The sequence below is a fragment of the Carassius carassius genome, chromosome 6 (genome assembly GCF_963082965.1).
Source record: "Carassius carassius chromosome 6, fCarCar2.1, whole genome shotgun sequence".
In the NCBI taxonomy this organism is placed as follows: domain Eukaryota; kingdom Metazoa; phylum Chordata; class Actinopteri; order Cypriniformes; family Cyprinidae; genus Carassius; species Carassius carassius.
In genome coordinates, this window is record NC_081760.1 from 34,523,468 (window position 1) to 34,543,117 (window position 19,650).

Sequence of the window (19,650 nt, forward strand, 5' to 3'; positions counted from 1 at the left end):
TAAAATAAAGTAGTATTACCGAATAAATATGTGTAAATAACTAGTATAGGCTACTTAAAGTAAGCCTATATGAGTTTTTAAAGCAAACAAATACAAAAACAACATCATTTTAAATGTAGCCTACATACGTGTGAAATGTACGTCTTTCATCTTAGACTACATCTAAATTAAAGTGAAACAAAACTTTTTTAATCATTAAGAACAGGGACCTCAAAATGTCTGTGTCTGTTTCAGTGTTATTTTATTTTTATGTATTTTTTTTCTTTCTTTTTTTTCAAAAGATGCACAGGAACTAACACTAGAAAAGTGTTTTTTTTTACCGATTCAGATAGGCCCAGGTTTTATTTTTAATTTTCGATAGATATTGTCGACAGGACTACCTTCTCAAGAACTTAATAATAAAGAAAAAAATAGTTCTGCATTACGTAACTGAGCGTAAACAGGCCAGAAGTGGATTAAACAAAGGAGATTTAAAACTTCTAGTTTTAGGAAATCTCGTTTCATTATTTTATTTCCGCCCGATATTTAAATAGTTTTAAAGTAGGGTATGGACAGTCAGGCTATCCTCCTGTTGATCCTCCTCCGTGAACTCCTCAATCCAGGTGTAAAACTTTCCCGCGTCTTCCTCTTTCCGAAGCCGCGGTGAGTGACATCAGCGCGCACTGCGCTCGTGCTTCCTGACATCTCCGGGATTTACAGGGGATTTTACGCACCATCGTTTTAATAAGCGCCGACGATTTACAAGAGACACGACAATCCGTCTGGCAAAGAAACCAATCTTTCTCTCTCTCACACACACACTGTCGCTGCTCTCTCTCTCACACACACACACACACACACTCGCTTCAGGCCGGCTGATCCCGCGGCTCTACGGGTTTTTACTGCTCAGGAAACTCTACTGCATTTTGGGATTACACAAATACCCCTGGACAATAGGTTGGTGCCAAAAGATATCTTGATTTTACAGGAACGAGCCTCTTTAACAGCTTTGGTGCGTGCTAAATTGTTCCCAGAAGTTGGTGCTCTAGGTTTATGTTGTCATGTATCTCATCATTGTTCAACGTAATGCCAGATCTGGAGCAGTAATTAACTCTGTAAATAGGCCTAAGCATATGACTTGTAGGCAAATGCCCTTATGATAATTTGTGATTATCAATCGATTGACTTGCTCTGTCTTGCAGACCTCATAGTGACTTTGTGACTTTAACTGACTATGTAGGCCTAAATCTTTTTAGCAATTCATAAAGGTTTATACCGTTCTCTATATTAGTAGGCTAATTTAAGGCTACACAAAAATGTAAAAAAAAAAGAAGAAGAGAGATATAGGCTACATATAACATAGGCCTAGCCTATTAAACTTCACAAAAAAAGTGTTTTCTTTTTATTGAGTCATGGGATATCAAGAAGTTTGTAAATCTATGTGACTAAAACTTCAAAAAAAATATTTAGGCCTACTTATTTTTTTACTTAAGGGGTTCACCTCTGTTTATGGTTTTATATAGCCTATAATAATTTTTGAACGACAAAACAGCTGCATGTTGGTTACACCAGACTTTTTGCGAACAAATAGCCTTTTTTAAATAGCCTTACTACTAGGTTTTAAAACCGAATCGTTTCATTGCTTGTTTTGTCCTAATAAATAATAAAAGTACATGATAATATAAAACTATATGCTACTTAGCCTACATCTAGATTTATTTATTTATTTATTAGAATTGCAGCCTTTGATGCTTTTTCTCCGCAATTACCACTTTTTTTTCTTTTTTTAAATTACTTTTTTTTAAAAAAATTTAAAATAATTATTAAAATTACTTTTAATTTTGAAACTGCCATCTAAAAATAAATTCACTAATTTTGCATGAATTGTAGCCTACTATTAAATGTAGTTTTAAATGACGTAAACAATCCAGACAAAAAATAATAATTGACCAGGGAAGACGCATGTCTAATAACGGCCTAACTTCAACGTTTTTGACCATTTCGTTTATAGCATGTTTATAATTATTTACGTTTATATGCCAAAAATAAATTTCTGTAAAGCATGCGTGGATTAGCTTCTTTTATGAATGTTTATAATTGTATGCTCAGAAAAGATTAGGTGACTAAAAAACGACGCATTTAATCGACCAAACGGTAAATCGACTGAAAAATAGCCTATAATCATATGTTTTTGCTTTGCCTCAGTTTTACGCTCACTAAAGGCTCGAATTAAAAGTGTATTCAAATCTTCTCCGTTTCTTCTCCTCGGGACCCATACGTTCCCACGGCAGGTTAAGATGTCGTCATGTCGAAAGGAGGAGTTAATGAGTGAGTCTTCGATCTGATTGGATAAAGCGGTCGTCTGATAAGACAAGCGAGACTTCTGATTGGCTATGGTGGGAGGGTCCGCAGGTGTCTTTTGCTCATACACGGACAGGCCATCAGGAAGGTGATCAATCTCAATTCGTTAGCGTTGGCTATCACCTCAATATTACGCGTGGATAACGAGCCTCTTGAGCCACTGGATCTGACTGTCTGCGGACCGGCTTTGTGATCATTTGGGGAACTTCTTGTGAAGTCTGTGGCCAATTGTTTTCTTGCAATTCCAATCATCAGCTGGAGGTCAGAGCCACTGCTCTCCTAAAAGAGTTTATTGGTTTTGTGGATTTTTAGTTTACGGATCTCAAAGAAAAAAAAAAAAGAGCACAGAAGACCAAAAATAAGAGGTAAAGCAAAATGTTTCAAATATGTTTTAATTTTAAATAGGCTACCAATCTAAAGGCTAAAAGTGCAAAATTAAGGTTGTTTAAGGTTGTTATGATATATATATATATATATATAACATCACTTTACATTATGTAATTATGCAATTTAAGTTGGTTCAGTAAGTTGTTTAAAGTTTTCAGAATGGTTTAAAAGTGCAGTAAACTTGGTTGTAACTTTGGCATCACTTTGCTTTTCCGTAAAATGAAAGGCAGCAGTTAAAATTAATAATTTTCATTAAGTTTAGTTTAACGATCTACTTTGCAAAAATGGGTTCGAAGTAAATTTTCTTGTTTTAGGAGAAAAAACCTTTCTTTGAATCGCTTATTGTAAAAGATAATTTGCCCTGCATTAAGTCTTAGACAAATTAATGCCTAAAAAATACATAGGCTATATTTTGCTTGAATTAGGCTATTGTGTCTTTCAGAACTTCGCAATTTCATTCGTATTTAACGAACTTTGCAGAGCCTGAGTAAGGAGAAAGAGAGTTGTCGTTTATTTAGTTGATAAGGTTTCTTCTGCAAATGGAGTCCCCTCTGGGTATAATCTAAATGGCTATGGAGAATAATTTGCACACTCACTTTCCATTTACATATAGTTAAAGCTCGATTGTGGAGTCCTTAGGCCCATGTTATCTGTCCTCAGCGTGGGATTAATGGGGCCATTCATAGACATGAGCGACGGAGAAAAAGCGCAACATGTCATTTACAGAACTTTTTTGTCTTAATACATTTGTACTATTGCCTCATAACAATTGCAACGAAACACAGTTTGGTCCTCCCAAATAATTCCAAATGCGCATAAGCCTCGAGTTTATCCCGAGCGGCCTTCTGTCCAGGAAAACAAGCGCTTTAGCTTTAGAACAATAACAAAATATAATATTCGATCATATGCTGCACATTTCGTTTAAAAAAAAATAAAGGTAACTATTTATTTATTATTTCATTCGTTCTGTAAAATGTAAGATGAGAGGCTATAGCCAGTGTTAAGTCGCTGGGGTGTATTTTTAGTAATAGCCAGAAAAACATTTTAGCCTATGTGTCAAAATTATCGATTTTTCTTTTATGCAAAAAATCATTAGGATATTAATCATTAGATCATGTTCCATAAAGATATTTTGTAAATTTCTTTTTATTAGTAAGATGCATTGATAAGAATTAATTTGGACAACTTTAAAGGCGATTTTCTAAGTATTTTGCACCCTCAGATTCCAGATATTCAAATAGTTGTATCTCGGCCAAATATATTTATATTATTGAGAGAGTGAGAAATTTATATATATAAATAAATATATATATATATATACACACACACACACACACACACACACACACACACACACACACACACACACACACACACACACACACACACACATTTAAAAAGTACTGTGAATACAACCAAAATCTGTATATTAGCTTTATTTAATAAGACATGTTTTCTATTATCGCTTTTTGGGGCCTTTATTCAAAGTGAATTCAGCCATTCCGTGTGGACTGGGTCTTAATAATTAACTTGTTTTATAAATTTAAGGCCACATGTTCAATTAATTTAGTTTATAGGCTATAATCCAAATCATAGAAAAAAATATATATGGCTCGTTTTAGGCCTATCTGTTAACATGTGTTAGAAAAAAACGACCATTAATTAAATTCATAACTGCATCGCCAACTTTCAAACGTTCTGGTAAACAAAAGAAAAGATCAAACATTTGGCGGGGGCGCATCAGAAGGAGCGCTTAACAGGGCATGACATGTAAATGGCCAATTAGTGTGTTAAGGCCTTGATTAGTCGAGTGTAAAAAAAGAGATCATTAAAGGCAAGCCATTGGTCATTCAGACTGATCACTATCATGACATGCGTTTCATATGTTTGTTTGTATTTTTTTTTTTTTTTTTTTTACAATGGGGCTGTGTATTTAATATATCCAAATACTATTTATTACAATGCATTCTGTGATAGGGCAATACATGTATGATAAAGGTGATACAATTACTGGCAGTTCCAAACACTGTTTGGAACTGTTTGGCATGCTCTGTTTAGCATTTTTTGGAGAAAAACACAATGGAGGGGAGGGGACATTATAACATTTTAAATAAACACATTTTTATTTTTGGTTTATTTATTTAATAATTAATTTTTGTTGCAGGTGTCTCTCTGGAGCTTAACAATGATGTCATACCTCAAACAGGGCCCTTATGCCATGAACGGGCTGGGGCTCAATGGGGCAACCATGGACCTCCTCCATCCCTCTATGGGATATCCGTGTAAGCACATTTTTTGAAAGATAACATTAGTCTCTACATGCAGTGTCTTTACGAAAAATAGCAACAAATAAGAACTTTGCAGTACTTTTAAGCATGCAATGCATGTCAATTCGAAAATGATTCAAAAGCACCTTTAGTGCATGTATGACTTTTCAAATGAACACCTGTAGACATAATTTAGTAACTTAAGTTATTTTCTTTCTTGCAGCACATCCTCGTAAACAGAGAAGAGAGAGAACAACGTTCACTCGCACTCAGCTGGACATACTGGAAAATCTGTTCGCCAAGACACGCTACCCAGACATTTTCATGCGTGAGGAGGTTGCTCTGAAAATCAATTTACCTGAGTCAAGAGTGCAGGTGGGTGTTGTTGTGCCACTTTGCTAATCCTAAGAGATTTAAGTCAAGTCACATATTTATTTATACACTGCTTTATATATACAGAATGTTTCAAAGCAGCTTTACAATCAAACAGGAAAATAATAACTCTTGTCAATGTTGTAAATTATCAGTTATGAAAAAACTTCAAATCAGTTCAATTACTGCATCAGTGCTGCAAAGTTCATCCATAATGAAACAAGTTCAATTTCAGTATTTTCAGTCTAAAGGAGATTATTCATCTTATTTTAGATTCAGTGTTGATTCAAATCAGTTCAGTAACTGTCGATGTCGTTGTAAGATGCTATAAAGACAACAGTTTCATTATCCAACTCAATTCATTTCGAATTTTGTTCTCATCTGATAGTGTCAGTGCAGTTAAATTAATATTTTAGGTGCTCAGATCTTAACATTTCAGCTCATAGATTATATTTGCTGATTTGCATGACAGTCATTAACCTATGATGTGCTTGTCGACAGGTTTGGTTTAAAAACAGACGGGCAAAGTGTCGTCAGCAGCAGCAGAGCAGCAGCAGTTCCAAGATCCGTCCGGCGAAGAAGAAATCCTCTCCCTCCCGCGAGAGTCCGGGGTCAGAGAGCAGCGGCCACTTTACTCCTCCTGCCGTCTCCAGTAACACCTCATCGTCCTCATCTTCGTCCTCGGGCTCCAACCACTCTGGTCTTAGCGGAGTGGGCCTGATAAGCAGCTCTTCCTCAGGAACAACACCTGTCTCGTCCATCTGGAGTCCCGCTCCGGTCTCGCCACTCCCCGCTCCCTCTTCGCTCCCAGACATCTCCCCCCCGGCCAGTGCTTCCTGCATGCAGAGGGCCATCTCGGGCGGCGGGGGCTCCACAGGAGTGCCGTCGTACCCTATGCCCTACAACCAGGCTCCCAGCTATGCCCAGGGCTACCCAACCTCAAATGGTGCCTCTTATTTCGGTGGCATGGACTGCGGATCCTATTTGGCCCCGATGCCTGGCCACGCCCACCATCACCCTCACACCCATCACACACAGCTAAGCACCGCCGCGGTGTCAGGACACCACCCTCACCATATCGGGCAGAGTGGGGGACACCCGCACCACCCTCACCAGGGGTACAGCAGCGCTGGACTGCCATTCAGCTCCTCGGACTGTCTGGATTACAAAGATTACAAAGATCAGGCTGCCATGGCTTCATCATGGAAACTGAACTTCAGTTCGGCAGCGGCCGACTGCTTGGACTACAAAGACCAGGCCGCCTGGCGCTTTCAGGTTTTGTAAGGATTATTCATGTTGTTTCCTGATGTTTACTTGTTTGTTTTACTGTGGAGAAAGTCTTTTCCTCAATGTTGGACACCACAGGGAAGAAGTTGTGACTTTTGTGCCAACTTTTCCCACTTTTCCGGTGAAGAGCTGTAGGAACAAGGGTTCGTGAACCAAGCTAGACGTGCCCTCGGTGGACAGATTATAAAGCGAAGGTCAAATTTGTCGCACTCCCGACAGGACGCACTGAACAAATGAGACATGTGATGTTTGAAACAATGAAGGCAATAATAATTTTATATTATTTTCTTTACAGAGGTGAATGTGACTTATGCCTTACAGCTTGTGTGAGATGTTAAAAACTAATTTGCATTCATGTTCATTTAATAAATATAAGCTTAAATTTGAGACAAACTGTTTTTCATTCCCTTTTTGACTTCTGATGTACCAAACATTATGGGCCTTGTATGTTAAAAACAACAGTTTCAAAACCACTATAAGATTTTTTAACAAAATTGTTAAAAATTCAATAAATCTTTTTTCATTGCGTTACTAAATTTTTTCCAATTTAAAAACAAAATCTTGTTCAGTAATGAGGATTTTACTTAACAAACATTAGAGCAAATGCAAGAACGACCAAGCACCACAATAAAGATTATAATTATTCCAATTTTAAAGCTATAATCCACAAGATGCTATGAATTACAGTGACTTTGCCATGGTTAGGTGCATGGTGTCCCTAAAAGGAAACAATCATTAAACCCAATACTAAAGATCATAAGCATTACTAAATGATATTGCAGATGTAGAGACTTTATATAGGTGCATTAATACAGAATTTTCATTATTTTGATATCATAAATGCCTTATCCAATCAGAGTTAATTTTACTGTAAAGCAATAAACACCTCAAGGCTGTGAGTACATTGTAAAGGACATGAAAGTCCTTAAACTGTTAAAATCATTGTAAAAGAAGGCTTGAAATAGTTTGTTGCTTTTCAAAAATGATGGCAGCAGCACCATGTTATAAGACACCAATTCTTCCATCAAAGTAACCTGTGGGCTTATGCTTAGTGTTGCCAAGAAACATAAGAAATGTTGGATATCTGTCTGTTTTATAATGCTTCAGAGTCACAGGATCTAGTGAACAGCATCTTATTTTAATTAGTTGAGTTGTGGCTGGAATAAAAGTGTGGCTTAGATTCAATCCAACAGAAAAGCTAATGAAGTCATATCAACACATTTTTACGTACTGGTATTTTGACTGGTAATAAGTGGGTTGCAATGATGTGCGGATTTATTTATCCAACAGAAAAACACCACATCACGATTTTAATTATCAGCTACCTCAAGACTATGTGAAGCAGCTGAGTAAATAGGGTTAGATAAACGGGACGCCGATGTTTGCTTGTTTGTTCTGGGGGATTCCTGCTGTGTTGTAGCTGCATGGCATCTTACTGAGGCACAAGCATTGTGGGATTTGGTGCATCTGCATCAAACAAGCTCAACTAATCCCTGAGCATGCTTGAGGAATGCTGTTGTCTGGTAATAACTGGACCGATGTAATCCAAACATCTGTTCTCACCACATAACACCATCTCCTACACATTTACCATAGTTTTTCTGCATTCATTCACACTGGGTATTTCATATTTGTATGGCCTAATACAGGTTTTACTTCAAGACCCAGATTTTACATTGAAAATGAAGTGGCAACCCAATAAAGCTCACTTGATGGCCTTGCAGAGGTTAGATGACCAAACGGAAATATAAACCATCCTAAACTGTGTGAATTTCAAGTACAAACAGAGCTGTTGTAGGAGGGGTGGGCTGTAACACTTATGGAAGAAGTTTAAATATAGTATATTAATTTAAAAAAAAAAGTCAAATGTATGTTAAAAATAATATTTATACAACTCTTTTAACAAGTAGAAAACATTTTATTTTAACATGGCAAATTAGTCTTTAAAATATAATAAAAAATGCACTACCAAAATATCCTCAAAGAGGCTCCATAAATTTGATTACAAATACAGTGAAAGCATAAAAGCTATGAAATATTTTAGAATTTCAATTTCTGATATGCTGATTTGCTGCTCAAGAAACATTTCTGATTATTATCAATGATGGAAACAGTGGTGCTACTTAAAATTTGAGTGGAAACTAAAACAATTGTTTTAGGATTTTTCAGGAACACAGAGCTACAGAAAAGCATTTATTAAATAAAAATATTTTTCATCATTATGAATGTCTTCACTGTCATTTTCACGATGACCTTTTTAAAAAAAAATCTGTATCTTAAATAGCTCACCAGTAAACTGTATGTAGGTTTGTATTTAAAACACAGACCCATTAGTAGTAGTAGTATGACTCACCTAAGCAGACATGAGTTACTCAAAGATGACTTAAAGACTTTTTCAAAAACAAGGTCTATGGTAGGTCTCCCTCACCATCTATTGTATATGGCCTAGTGTAAGTTGGTTTGTCTGCAGGAGAGATCCTCTGTGGTTCAGGCATGACGGGTTTAGCCTCACTTAGAGCTGTTTCTGGACCTGAGGGAAGAAGCTCAGTTTTTCCAAAAACTACAGAATACCCAAGACGTGTCACTCCTATAGTTCTGAATGTGCAACGCTCAATATTGCCGCTCAATCGCCGGAAGTCCCGCCTTCTGAATGAAAGAGCCAATCACTAATCAGTAAAGGCATTGTGTCACTGCAGCTGCCGTTAGAAGCATCCCGGTTGAAACAGTTATCGTTCTTAGAGTTGCTCTTAGGACTGTGCACTGGCTGATCTAGTCTGAGAAATAAGCTTTTTATAACGTTTATAACGCTATTTGAGCAAATGAACAACATTTATGACGCAGTTGTTGTCAGATTTATTTGGTGATTTCAAATATTCGTGACGTGACATACGGCCAAGTATGGTGACCCATACTCAGAATTCGTGCTCTGCTTTTAACCCATCCAAAGTGCACACACACACCATGAACACACACACACCCTGAACACACACCCGGAGCAGTGGGCAGCCATTTATCCTGCGGCGCCTGGGGAGCAGTTGGGGGTTCGATGCCTCGCTCAAGGGCACCTAAGTCTTGGTATTGAGGGTGGAGAGAGCACTGTACATGCACTCCCCCCACCCACAATTCCTGCCGGCCCGAGACTCGAACTCACAACCCTTCGACTCTCTAACCATTAGGCCACGTCTTCCCCTTAAATTTAATCCTAAACTTAGTGAACAGTTTTGGAGAATTTGATGTTTCCTCATTCCAAGAGATAGTAGCTGCACTCAAAGATGGCCGCCGAGTGACATGACTTGGGTCCAGACCATAGACAGTAAAGGTCCAGACGAGCTTGGACTCCCCCTCATTATATATTATGGGGGAAAAACAGAAATGAATTAAATAACATCTGATTATGTATTCAGTATATTCATAAATCCAAATTAATTAGAAATGTGCATAAATGCTTATGAATGTATAACTAAACACCCAGAATGTATAGTCATATATCAAAATAATCTATATCTATCTAGGCCTAACTGTAAATCCAAATAAATAAATATATATGAATTAAATATTATGTATTATTATACATCATATAATTAATATAATTAATAAAGTTAATTATTTATAATTGTTTAGAATAAAAATAAAGAACAAAATGTTAATAGAAACAAAATTTTTACAAATATTGACACATTCTTATTTTTCATTTTCAATTTCATTCAGAAATTGCTGAAAGTTAGCTAACAGTATCAAATTAATTAAATTATATTCGTTTTGATAAGGCATGTCATGAGCATAATCAAATATTCTAAGAAATGGATTCTGATTGGCTAGGACGCGCTACAGCCCGTCAGGAATTTGCATATCAGCGCCAGCCCACCATTTTCGTAATAATTTTAATTTTGCGTTTTTATTCTCAAGCTCAGTTTCGTTTGAAATCAAATTAACTGTCATAAAAAAATAATTATTATCGAGATTATTATAACAACACGGGTTACAAGCGTATGCGCTCTGCCTCTTCATCTCAATTTGACTATTAAAGGAGAGCTGCTCACTCAGGCGGAGTATTGCTACGGTACAGTATTTGTTTGCTACGGTATATATTTATTTTAGCCTAGCTTTGTACGTTTGTGTGGTCAGCTGTTTTTTATTCTGTTGAGCACTTGTATTTTCCATGTCAAGTGTCTTTCAGTGCTTTCTTTCTAGTCCGTTTTTGCCTTTTTCTCTGTTGTCTCACTGAAGTCCTTGATCATGGCTTGACCCTTCTCGAAATAACCATGTAAAAGCATGTGTGCTGTCAGCTCTACCTTATTTCTCATTTTCTCTCTCTGCTTGAATAATTCAGATAAAGGAAAGAAAGACCTCAATTAAGTCCATTTTCTCCATTGGCTTAAAACTTGTTCTCACTGCTTCCACCATGCAAGCGCTGATGAATTGTATGGTGGGATGTGTGTTTATCTGTGCAAAGAAGATGATTAACACTTAATAAGAGCTTCAGTATCTTCCTCTTCCTCACTGTGGTCAATAACAGCATTCTGTGGTTGAATATTTTTCTACACTAGCTCTAAACTATCCCAGGTAACAGATTTCCTATATTACCCGTGCTATTTCAAAGCATAAAGAGTCAGAAAAAGGTAATTACACCCGAAACACCCAAACACCCTAAAGATGACTTCCTCGAGCTCTCCAATCTGTATGTCTGTTTTCTGAACACATATGCGTCGATGTAGAGACTTTGAAACTATATCCACACAGCACAACCCTGCCCAACGTGTGTTTACAGTTGATCTTGTTGTGTGTTTGCTTTGGGATGCGTGTCTGAGCAAGCGTGTAAACGGATCTCCCAGCAGCCCTTGGGTGCTGTCAGACTTTGAGTGACAGCAGAGAGCTGCAGGATTAAGACTGGCCGAGCATAAACAAACCCCGAGGTTTCATCGTCCACAGGTCTGGAGGGACACTCACACACATTCTGTGACTTTTTGAAGTCCTGAATGAGACTCAAACAATATTTGAGAGGAACCTTTGAACTTCTGAGGTTCTGATGGTTCAGGAATCAAAGGGGCTCTGATGCGGCGAGCAGTTTGAGTGTTGCTGGTCATTATGCTTAATGAAACCGACCGGTAACGGGTTGACTTAATTAGTCTTTTATCTGTCCCTTACTGATATATGACACATTAGTTACTGAGTTGCAGTTAAGAGTACCTGCTTAGTCAGAATTTTTAGGCAGGTTTATGCCGGACTGGTTTGTCCAGATGTTCATTATAAAGCTGGTTGCCCAAGTACATCCCAGCTAACAAAAATATTGTTCTAAGGGTTTTATGATGTTCCTGGCATAAAAACAGTTATGAAATCATTATTTCTGAACATTCAAAACATTAAACAAACAAAATTCTTGGTTATGTGAATGTTGCAGAAAACATTAAGGAAAAACATTAACAGAATTTTACATTTGAGAATTTTGCAAACATTATTGGAACATTACAAATACTCGGCTAACAAAAATATGTTTTAAAAATGTTTTAATAGCATCCCCTTTAAATGATGAAACCAGTATTTCTGAATGTTCTTTGAACAAAATGTTTAGTTATCTTGGGAAGGGGTTGTTCCATCTTATTTTCAGCATTTTGCAAAAATAAGGGAACGTTCTCTAAATGTTCTGAAACAAGTAATAAATAATAACATTTTTAGTAAAGTTAGACAAATGTCCACAAAAAACACATTCCAGGAATGATGTATAAATAATTTTTTTGTGCTAATGTTTTGAGAACATTATTAAAGATCAGGCCACTTTGAACAAATGCTTTATTAATGTCACTGGAAGAATGTTCATGAAAGTTCTGAGAATGTTCCCTGTTCACTGGAGTTTTGTTGGTTAATCTAGTTTAGAGGCCTGTTGGGGACACCAGCACACCCACACCCACCCCATGCAGGGAAACAGCACCCAAAACACGACACATGCTGGTGATGCACTGTCCTTGATGGGACAGATGAGGTCTAATGATGTTTTCCCCCGATTAAATTCTTTAATACCAAAAACAGTTTTTTGAACATACACCCGGAACAGTGGGCAGCCATTTATGCTGCAGCACCCAGGGAGCAGTTGGGGGTTTGGTGCTTTGCTCAAGGGCACATCAGTCGTGGTATTGCTGGCCCGATACTCCTTAGGGTTAGGAGTCAAACTCTTTAACCACTAGGCCACAATTTCCTCATAAATGGCTTAAATTTATTCTCATTTTATATGTATTATATATCTCAGTGTAATTACATATTGTAATTATTTTTTTGCACAGATAACAAAATTATGTTTGCAGCTCACCTATACAATACCATAAAAACAATCAATAAGTTCAAATAAATTAAAACTTAGAACAAAAAACAGCTAAACAAAGTCTAACAACATATAGGTTGTCAATTGTCAATTGGTATTCACATGTAAATGAAATTATATAAATTATACATTATTAATAATAAATAAATAGTACTTATTATTATATTAAATGTTATTTTAATTCTAATATTTTTTATTTTTACACACATTTTTTTTTACATTCATTTTATACTCTATATAAATTATTTACTTATATTATTTCTTACATTACTTTCATATAATAACTTATTATAATGGTCATCCCATAGGTTTTAACCTGTGTAGAAAGCATGCACATGCACACTGATCTGGTCAGTTTATCCACAGTGGTAAATGAAACGGGTGGAAACCCCGGTGGGTGAGACATTAGTGTTCCTCCTCATCCTCCTCCTCCTCCTCCTCCTCCTCCTCCTCCTCCTCCTCCTCCTCCTCCTCCTCCTCCACCTCCTCCTCCTCCTTCTCCTCCTCCTCCACCTCTCTGTACCTTCACCTCTCCCATTGTCCGCTCCTCTCTCATTCCCTGCTCTTGTGCTCTTTAAAGTGGTCAGTGGGGTGTTAATAATTTGTTTCTCTCTTTTATTTCATCCTTCATCACTCGCGCTCTCTCATCTTCCTTAAGACAGCAGGATGGGGTCATTTGTTCCTCTCTCTCTTTCATGCTTTCTTTCTCTCTCTACCATGTTTCTATCCTTTTTCATGCTTGGCGGCTCCAGTCCCACCCTTTCAATTTGGGAGCTCCGCAGTGACTCTCTCAGGGCAGCTCGACTGGAACTGTTGCTATCTTTGGAATCTTCTCAGTGTGGAAGAGATTACAGTCAAAGTTCATCTGTAAGTTTAGAGCGTGTAGGCCCAGTAAAGCTATGCTCATTTCAAACACTTTAGGAAATAATTATATCATATTTCATAATTGAAAGATTTCCTCATCCCTCATTTTGTCCTGGAAGGGCATGTTATAAATAATATAATAGCATGTAAAGGTTGATGGGAAAAAATGTATGAATCGTTAGGAATCAATACTGTGAATTGTGAGTCATCTAGGAAGTCAAAAAAATGCAGATTTTTAATTATTTTGTGTTGTAACATACAACAAGAGGGCTATAAAAATTCACTATGCCCTCTACGAATCATGTGCTTCAAAAGAGCTAAAGTTTTATCTAATATTTTGGTTAGAAAGTTTTAGTCATGAACAAAGTGTACATATTAAGCAGTTTAAACTTTAAACTGACTGAATTTGTAGAAACGTTGATCATTTTCACACAGTGGTAATTTAAATAAAACAAATGAATAAACTAATAAAGCATATTTATATAGTGATTTTTAAAGTAAGCTTCTTTAAAGATTTAAGATTCTTGACAGAGAGAAAACAAAATACAAAACAATGGAAAGGATACATTTATTTATTTAAATGTTTTTATGTTGTAACAGACAGCAAAAAATAATAAATTCAGGAAAATCTAAAACACTTTCTAAAACAAATTCTGTTGATATGCATGATTCTGTAAATATGCTTGCTTGAAAAAAAACAGCGTTAAAGTTTTATCTTTGATTCTTAAGTTTATCTTTGATTCTTAAGTGACAAATATATATTTGTAGCACCTTTAAAGTAAGCTTCTTAAGAGACTTTACAGAATACAAGAAAAATACAAGCCATTATAGATAGTATACATGAACAAAATATAATCGAAAGTAATATAAAAGCAAACCAAAAAGTATGCTTGATGAGTGATTAAAATAAAGGAACCATACAAATAGCCCAGAGCCAATTCTGTACTCAAATTATGCTTGTGTTGCTCTGATACCGTATTTATGATGGTAGTGGATGAGTTTTGGTGAGTGCTGTCTAAAAGTCTGGCTTCAGTAATCAGAGCAGGTGAAGAGCGCAGTCAGAACGTTTGTGCAAAAGCTGAAAACAGGCTTAAACTACAGCAAATACAAGCAACAATGAAAACTAGCAACCCAGCTGGAGCTGATTGAAGTCCCTGTCTCTTTTCTTTCTGTCGCTGTCTCTTTCTCCCAGGCCTTCTATCCGCTAAGATGATTTCACGCTAAAGATCAGCCGTTTGACAACACACACTTTAATTAGATATGTGGAGAAGAGGAAAGACTCACACACACCAGAGGAAGCAACAACACTAAAATATGGCTCACCTGAAACCAAAAAAAAAAAGGTTTTGTTGCTTGCTCAGTTTCCAGATTAAAATGCTGTTCATTTAATCATTTGTAGTGTCACCAAGGTTTTAATAGTATATATTATAACTACATCATCTGTAAAACTGGACAGGACATTTAAAAAACAAAATGGTTTTTGACATTTAGTTTTGTTTTATGTTTTTCTGTAATAAAATGGGCTAATTGTTTTTCTTTTATGAACCACTGTCTAACTGTCAAGAACATATTTGGGTCATATTTCTATGGAAGCTTGTTTCAGCCACAGAAAGAAAAAATTATAAGTGTAATTGTGACTTTTTATCTCACAATCGCAATTCTTTCTCAGAATTCTGGCAATTTACATCTGGCAATTCTGAGTTTACATCTCAAAATTATAATTTTTTTCTGCTCCAGAATAAAAAAGTAATTGTAACTTTTTAACTTACAATTGCAAGTTTATATCTCATAATTCTGAATTTATATCTTGCAATTGCAATTGCAAAAAAAAAGCCTATAAAGACAATAGAGCCTATTTGTGGGACTATTAAAGGATAGAAACTTCTGTCATCATGTAATCATCCACAAGTTGTTTCAAACCTGTATGAATTTCTTTTTTCTGCTGCATACAAAAGAAGATATTTTAAAGAAAAAAGGTTAGTCAAACTGTTTTTCGTTCCCATTGATTTCCATACTATATTTTTTTAAGTTAACGGGGACCACACTCTTTTAAATATCTTCTTTTGTGTTCAGCAAAAGAAAGATTTTCATACAAGTAAAAAAATGTAAACTTTTTTTGTTTGTTTTGTTTTGTAGCATTGTGACATTATTATTTTGCATCCATTCCTTTTTTAAGGAATTTGAGCCAAAAACAGAGCCCATGGTGTGCGTGTAAGCCTTATCACTCTCACGATCCTGATCCAGACCATACTATACGATAGATTACACCTCTATCAATCTATCTGACCGTTAGAAAGAGCAGAAACACAATACCAGCCAAAGAAATGAGCATCGGAGGGATTAATATGCTTTAAAATGCTTTCGATCCTGTTTGATGACTGCACAAACAAAACAATCTCTTGAGTTAACGATCGCTTTAACAGTAATCTGGATTACAACCCTCATGAGTCTTGTATTGTGGTGTGTGTGGATCCGGTCTAATCTCATTCAGACCGAGAAGGAAGATTAATCTGATTGGTTGCAGTTGTTCTAAACAACAATAAAAGATGTGATGGCACAAATCTCACAGTTTGATTAATGTTTCTGATAATATCTGTCCTGAAATGGCAAAGCTGTTATCACACAACTAAGACAAGCAGGCTTTATGTGAAATAAATCACTTGACAAAATGCATGTGCATTAATATTTCATTGTGTCATATCATGAGGAATAGAGGAATACACTTTCATTGATGTTAAAATTCTAGCTGATACTGAAGTCAATCATTGTTTCATAGCTTTAATATTTGTGTCACTAAAAACTAGTCAATTTAGGCATCACAATATAATTTACAATATGAAAATTGGACAAGGCTTCATTTATTTGATCAAGAATACAGTAAATTACAGTAAAAAATACAGTAATATTGTGAACTTTTATACAATTTAAAGTATTTTCTATTTTATCATATTTTAAAATGCAATTTATTTCTGTTATGCAAAGCATCATTACTCCAGTCTTCAGTGTGACATTATCCTTCAGAAATATGATTTGCTGCAGAAATCTGAATTTTAAATTGTAATAATATTTCACAATATTACGGTTTTTACTGTTTTTGATCAAAGAAATACAACCTTGGTGAGCAACAGTAAAAAAAAACAGTAAAAAAAAAAAAAATCTTAACTATTATTCCAAACATTTGGCCAGCAGTGTGTGTGTGTGTGTGTATATATGTGACTCTATATTCTGTTCACATTTGGAACAAGAAATTGGGGAATCACTACCAAATATTTGCATTGTGTACAAGGCCTTTGAGACTTTGGCTGGGTTGTTTTGCTAGTTAGACTGATCACTTTGATGCTTTTGCATGCCTTAAAAAAAAAAGAAAAAGAAAAAGACAGACATCCAACTCCAATTTGCGTCACACTAATTTCCGTTCTAGAGTTACAGTCCCTCAGAGTCTCTCTCTCGTTCTCTCTGCAGAGCCCCGAGGGAGGGTGAGGAGAAGAAAAGAGACATGAAGGAGATAAAGAAAAGGCTGATGAGGAGGGCAGGAAAACAACCGCACAACTGCGCCCGGTGGCACAGGAATCCCATTCAACCCCGGACAGGGACAGAGTGGCGCCAGCACACAGTGACTGTGTATGTGTGAGAGCAAGTGTTTGAAACCCGAAGCATCTTAGAGGCCGATCAAGTGTCTCCTTCTAAAAATAATGGCAGACAAGACAGCTCGCAGTGTAAGTGTGTGTGTATGCATGTGTGAGTGAGTGTATTATCATGTGCGTGCATTCATGCTTGCATGCTAGCACATGTATGTCTGTGGCAAAGAAATCCTTCTTTAGCACCTGAAAGCAGAAGATGAGATGATGACCCTGATGACAGCAAAACAAACATACTGCCTTTAAGAAAATAACAGCAGAATAAACTTTATATATTCAACACTAGCACCTGGTGATGAACACAGACACACAAAGTGAACAAGCTTAATTCTGAACTGTAAAGTTCATTTAAAGGGACAGTTCACCCAAAAATGAAAAATTAGTCATTTACTCATCCTCATGTTGTTCCAAAACTGTGTGAACTTCTTATTCTTCTGAATGCAAAAGAAGGTATTTGGAAGAATGTTTGTACCCAGACAATTGCTGGTAGCCACTGACTTCCATAATATGGAAAAACATACTCCAGCAAATACCTTTTTTTGTGTTCAGCTGAACAAAGAAAATTAATACAGGCTTGGAACAATAAAAATCATTAACAAAATCTCATAGTTTTTCCTCGGCAGCAAAAAGTCTTAAATATTAAATCTTGCTACCCTTCATATATTTTCACAGGCAAAATATAGTAATTTCAATAAAAATCTGGAATTTTGCATGAGAATGACAGAGTACAGGATTCTTTGATTAATAAAACGTTTCAAAGAACAGAATTTAATCGAAATAGAAATCTTTTGTTACATTTTAAATGTCTTTAGTGCCATTAGTTCAATGCATCCTTGCTGAATGAAAGTTTTAATTTCTACTTACCCCAATTATATTATATTATATTATATTATATTATATTATATTATATTATATTATATTATATTATATTATATTATATTATATTATATTATATTATATTATATTATATTATATTATATACAAGTTGGTGCTATTATTAATGCAAAAAACCTGTTTTGTTCTTGAAATTTAACTTTGTCACACATTAACCTTCGTAATCTTCGTGTCATGAGAGGTAAATGCGTGAATTTCAACATTGTCATTGAGACGACGAGATGTCTGTGAGAAACATCCAATCCCAAACAAAACCAGGAACGACTGTTTCTGTGTTCCATGAGCATCTCATATCGGTTTTATCAACTGGTCTACGGTAATCCGGATGAAGATAGCAATCCCGTTTCTGTTTGTTAATCCCTGTCGGAATGTTTGTGCGTTACCCGTATTAAGATACTGATCGCACATATTACCTTTGAATGAACTCTTGAGTAAAAGTGATGTTAAAGCATCATGTTAAACTAGCGTAAACAAGCATTCTTTTTTTTTTTAAGTGTGAAGAAAACCTATTTTCACTATAAAGAACCTTTTGTGGAATGGAAAGGTTCCATGGATGTTCAAGGCTCCTCATGGAAACATAGATGCCAATAAATATACTAAATGAGATTTTATGAGGTTTCATTTCAGTTAGAACGCTGCCTTAGGAGGAAGCCACCTATATAGACAGCAAGATTTGGTTTTGAACAAAGCCGTTGTGTTTATTAGCAGCAGGACACCGAAGGGCTGAAGCATGAGAGATGTAAAGTTGTGCAGTTCTATGTAAGTTCAAGACACTGAGTGTCATCGGGTCACAGCGCAAACAGCTCACGTAGAGCTCGTGGGGTAGCTTTTCACGTTCATGCAGAGCTCCAGATAAACTCACCAATCACAGCTCTGATCACAAGCTCAGGGTTCAAGTGTGTGTCAAGGATAGAACGCCCACCGTTCTCCACTGTCCTTCTACAGGAACACATTCTGACCATAATAACACACAAGGAGGAGCTTCAGAGAAACAGATGAATGGATTCCATTGTGATAAATCCAAAATTCCATTTTGTTGCATTTGAATTTCACAAACTGTTTTGCAAAGATGTTGTAATCATGAGAATGATTGGCTTTAAAGGATTAGGAAGCTAAAAACTATGTTTCCACCCTCATGTTGTTCCAAACCCATATTCTGTTATTTTTTCCATAAAACACAAAAGAAGATGCTCTGAAGGAGGTTTACACAGCTATTTTCCTTGAGGATTTCCTATTCAGTGAATAACTCAAATATAAGTTTGTTTCTTTCAAAAAGCATCATATAGTT

The 19,650-nt window shown here is 36.1% G+C and overlaps 2 protein-coding genes across 4 annotated transcripts in view; both read left to right on the forward strand.

Annotated features, from left to right (window-relative positions):
- LOC132142722 (BTB/POZ domain-containing protein 3-like) overlaps window positions 1-19,650 on the forward strand; it is a 285,051-nt gene that overhangs the window by 113,954 nt on the left and 151,447 nt on the right. The window lies entirely within an intron of this gene.
- LOC132142003 (homeobox protein OTX1 A-like) lies at window positions 804-7,101 on the forward strand. Of its 3 annotated transcripts, none has more exons than XM_059551653.1 (4): window positions 804-936; window positions 4,892-5,009; window positions 5,218-5,369; window positions 5,868-7,101. In XM_059551653.1, the coding sequence occupies exons 2-4, from the start codon at window positions 4,913-4,915 to the stop codon at window positions 6,648-6,650; spliced, it is 1,032 nt and encodes a 343-aa protein (XP_059407636.1). In that variant the 5' UTR covers window positions 804-936; window positions 4,892-4,912; the 3' UTR covers window positions 6,651-7,101. The 3 variants fall into 3 exon arrangements, with proteins under 3 accessions (XP_059407636.1, XP_059407635.1, XP_059407634.1); XM_059551652.1 differs by lacking the exon at window positions 804-936 and adding an exon at window positions 2,415-2,601; XM_059551651.1 differs by lacking the exon at window positions 804-936 and adding an exon at window positions 2,415-2,705 and having other exon boundaries at window positions 5,868-7,100.

What these genes read in the sequence shown, in the direction of transcription:
- LOC132142003 (XM_059551653.1), top strand. Translation starts at nt 4,913, where the DNA reads ATGATGTCATACCTCAAACAGGGCCCTTATGCCATGAACGGGCTGGGG. An exon ending in TCCCTCTATGGGATATCCGT is followed by an intron (nt 5,010 to 5,217) that starts GTAAGCACATTT and finishes TCTTTCTTGCAG; the next exon opens with CACATCCTCGTAAACAGAGA. An exon ending in TACCTGAGTCAAGAGTGCAG is followed by an intron (nt 5,370 to 5,867) that starts GTGGGTGTTGTT and finishes GCTTGTCGACAG; the next exon opens with GTTTGGTTTAAAAACAGACG.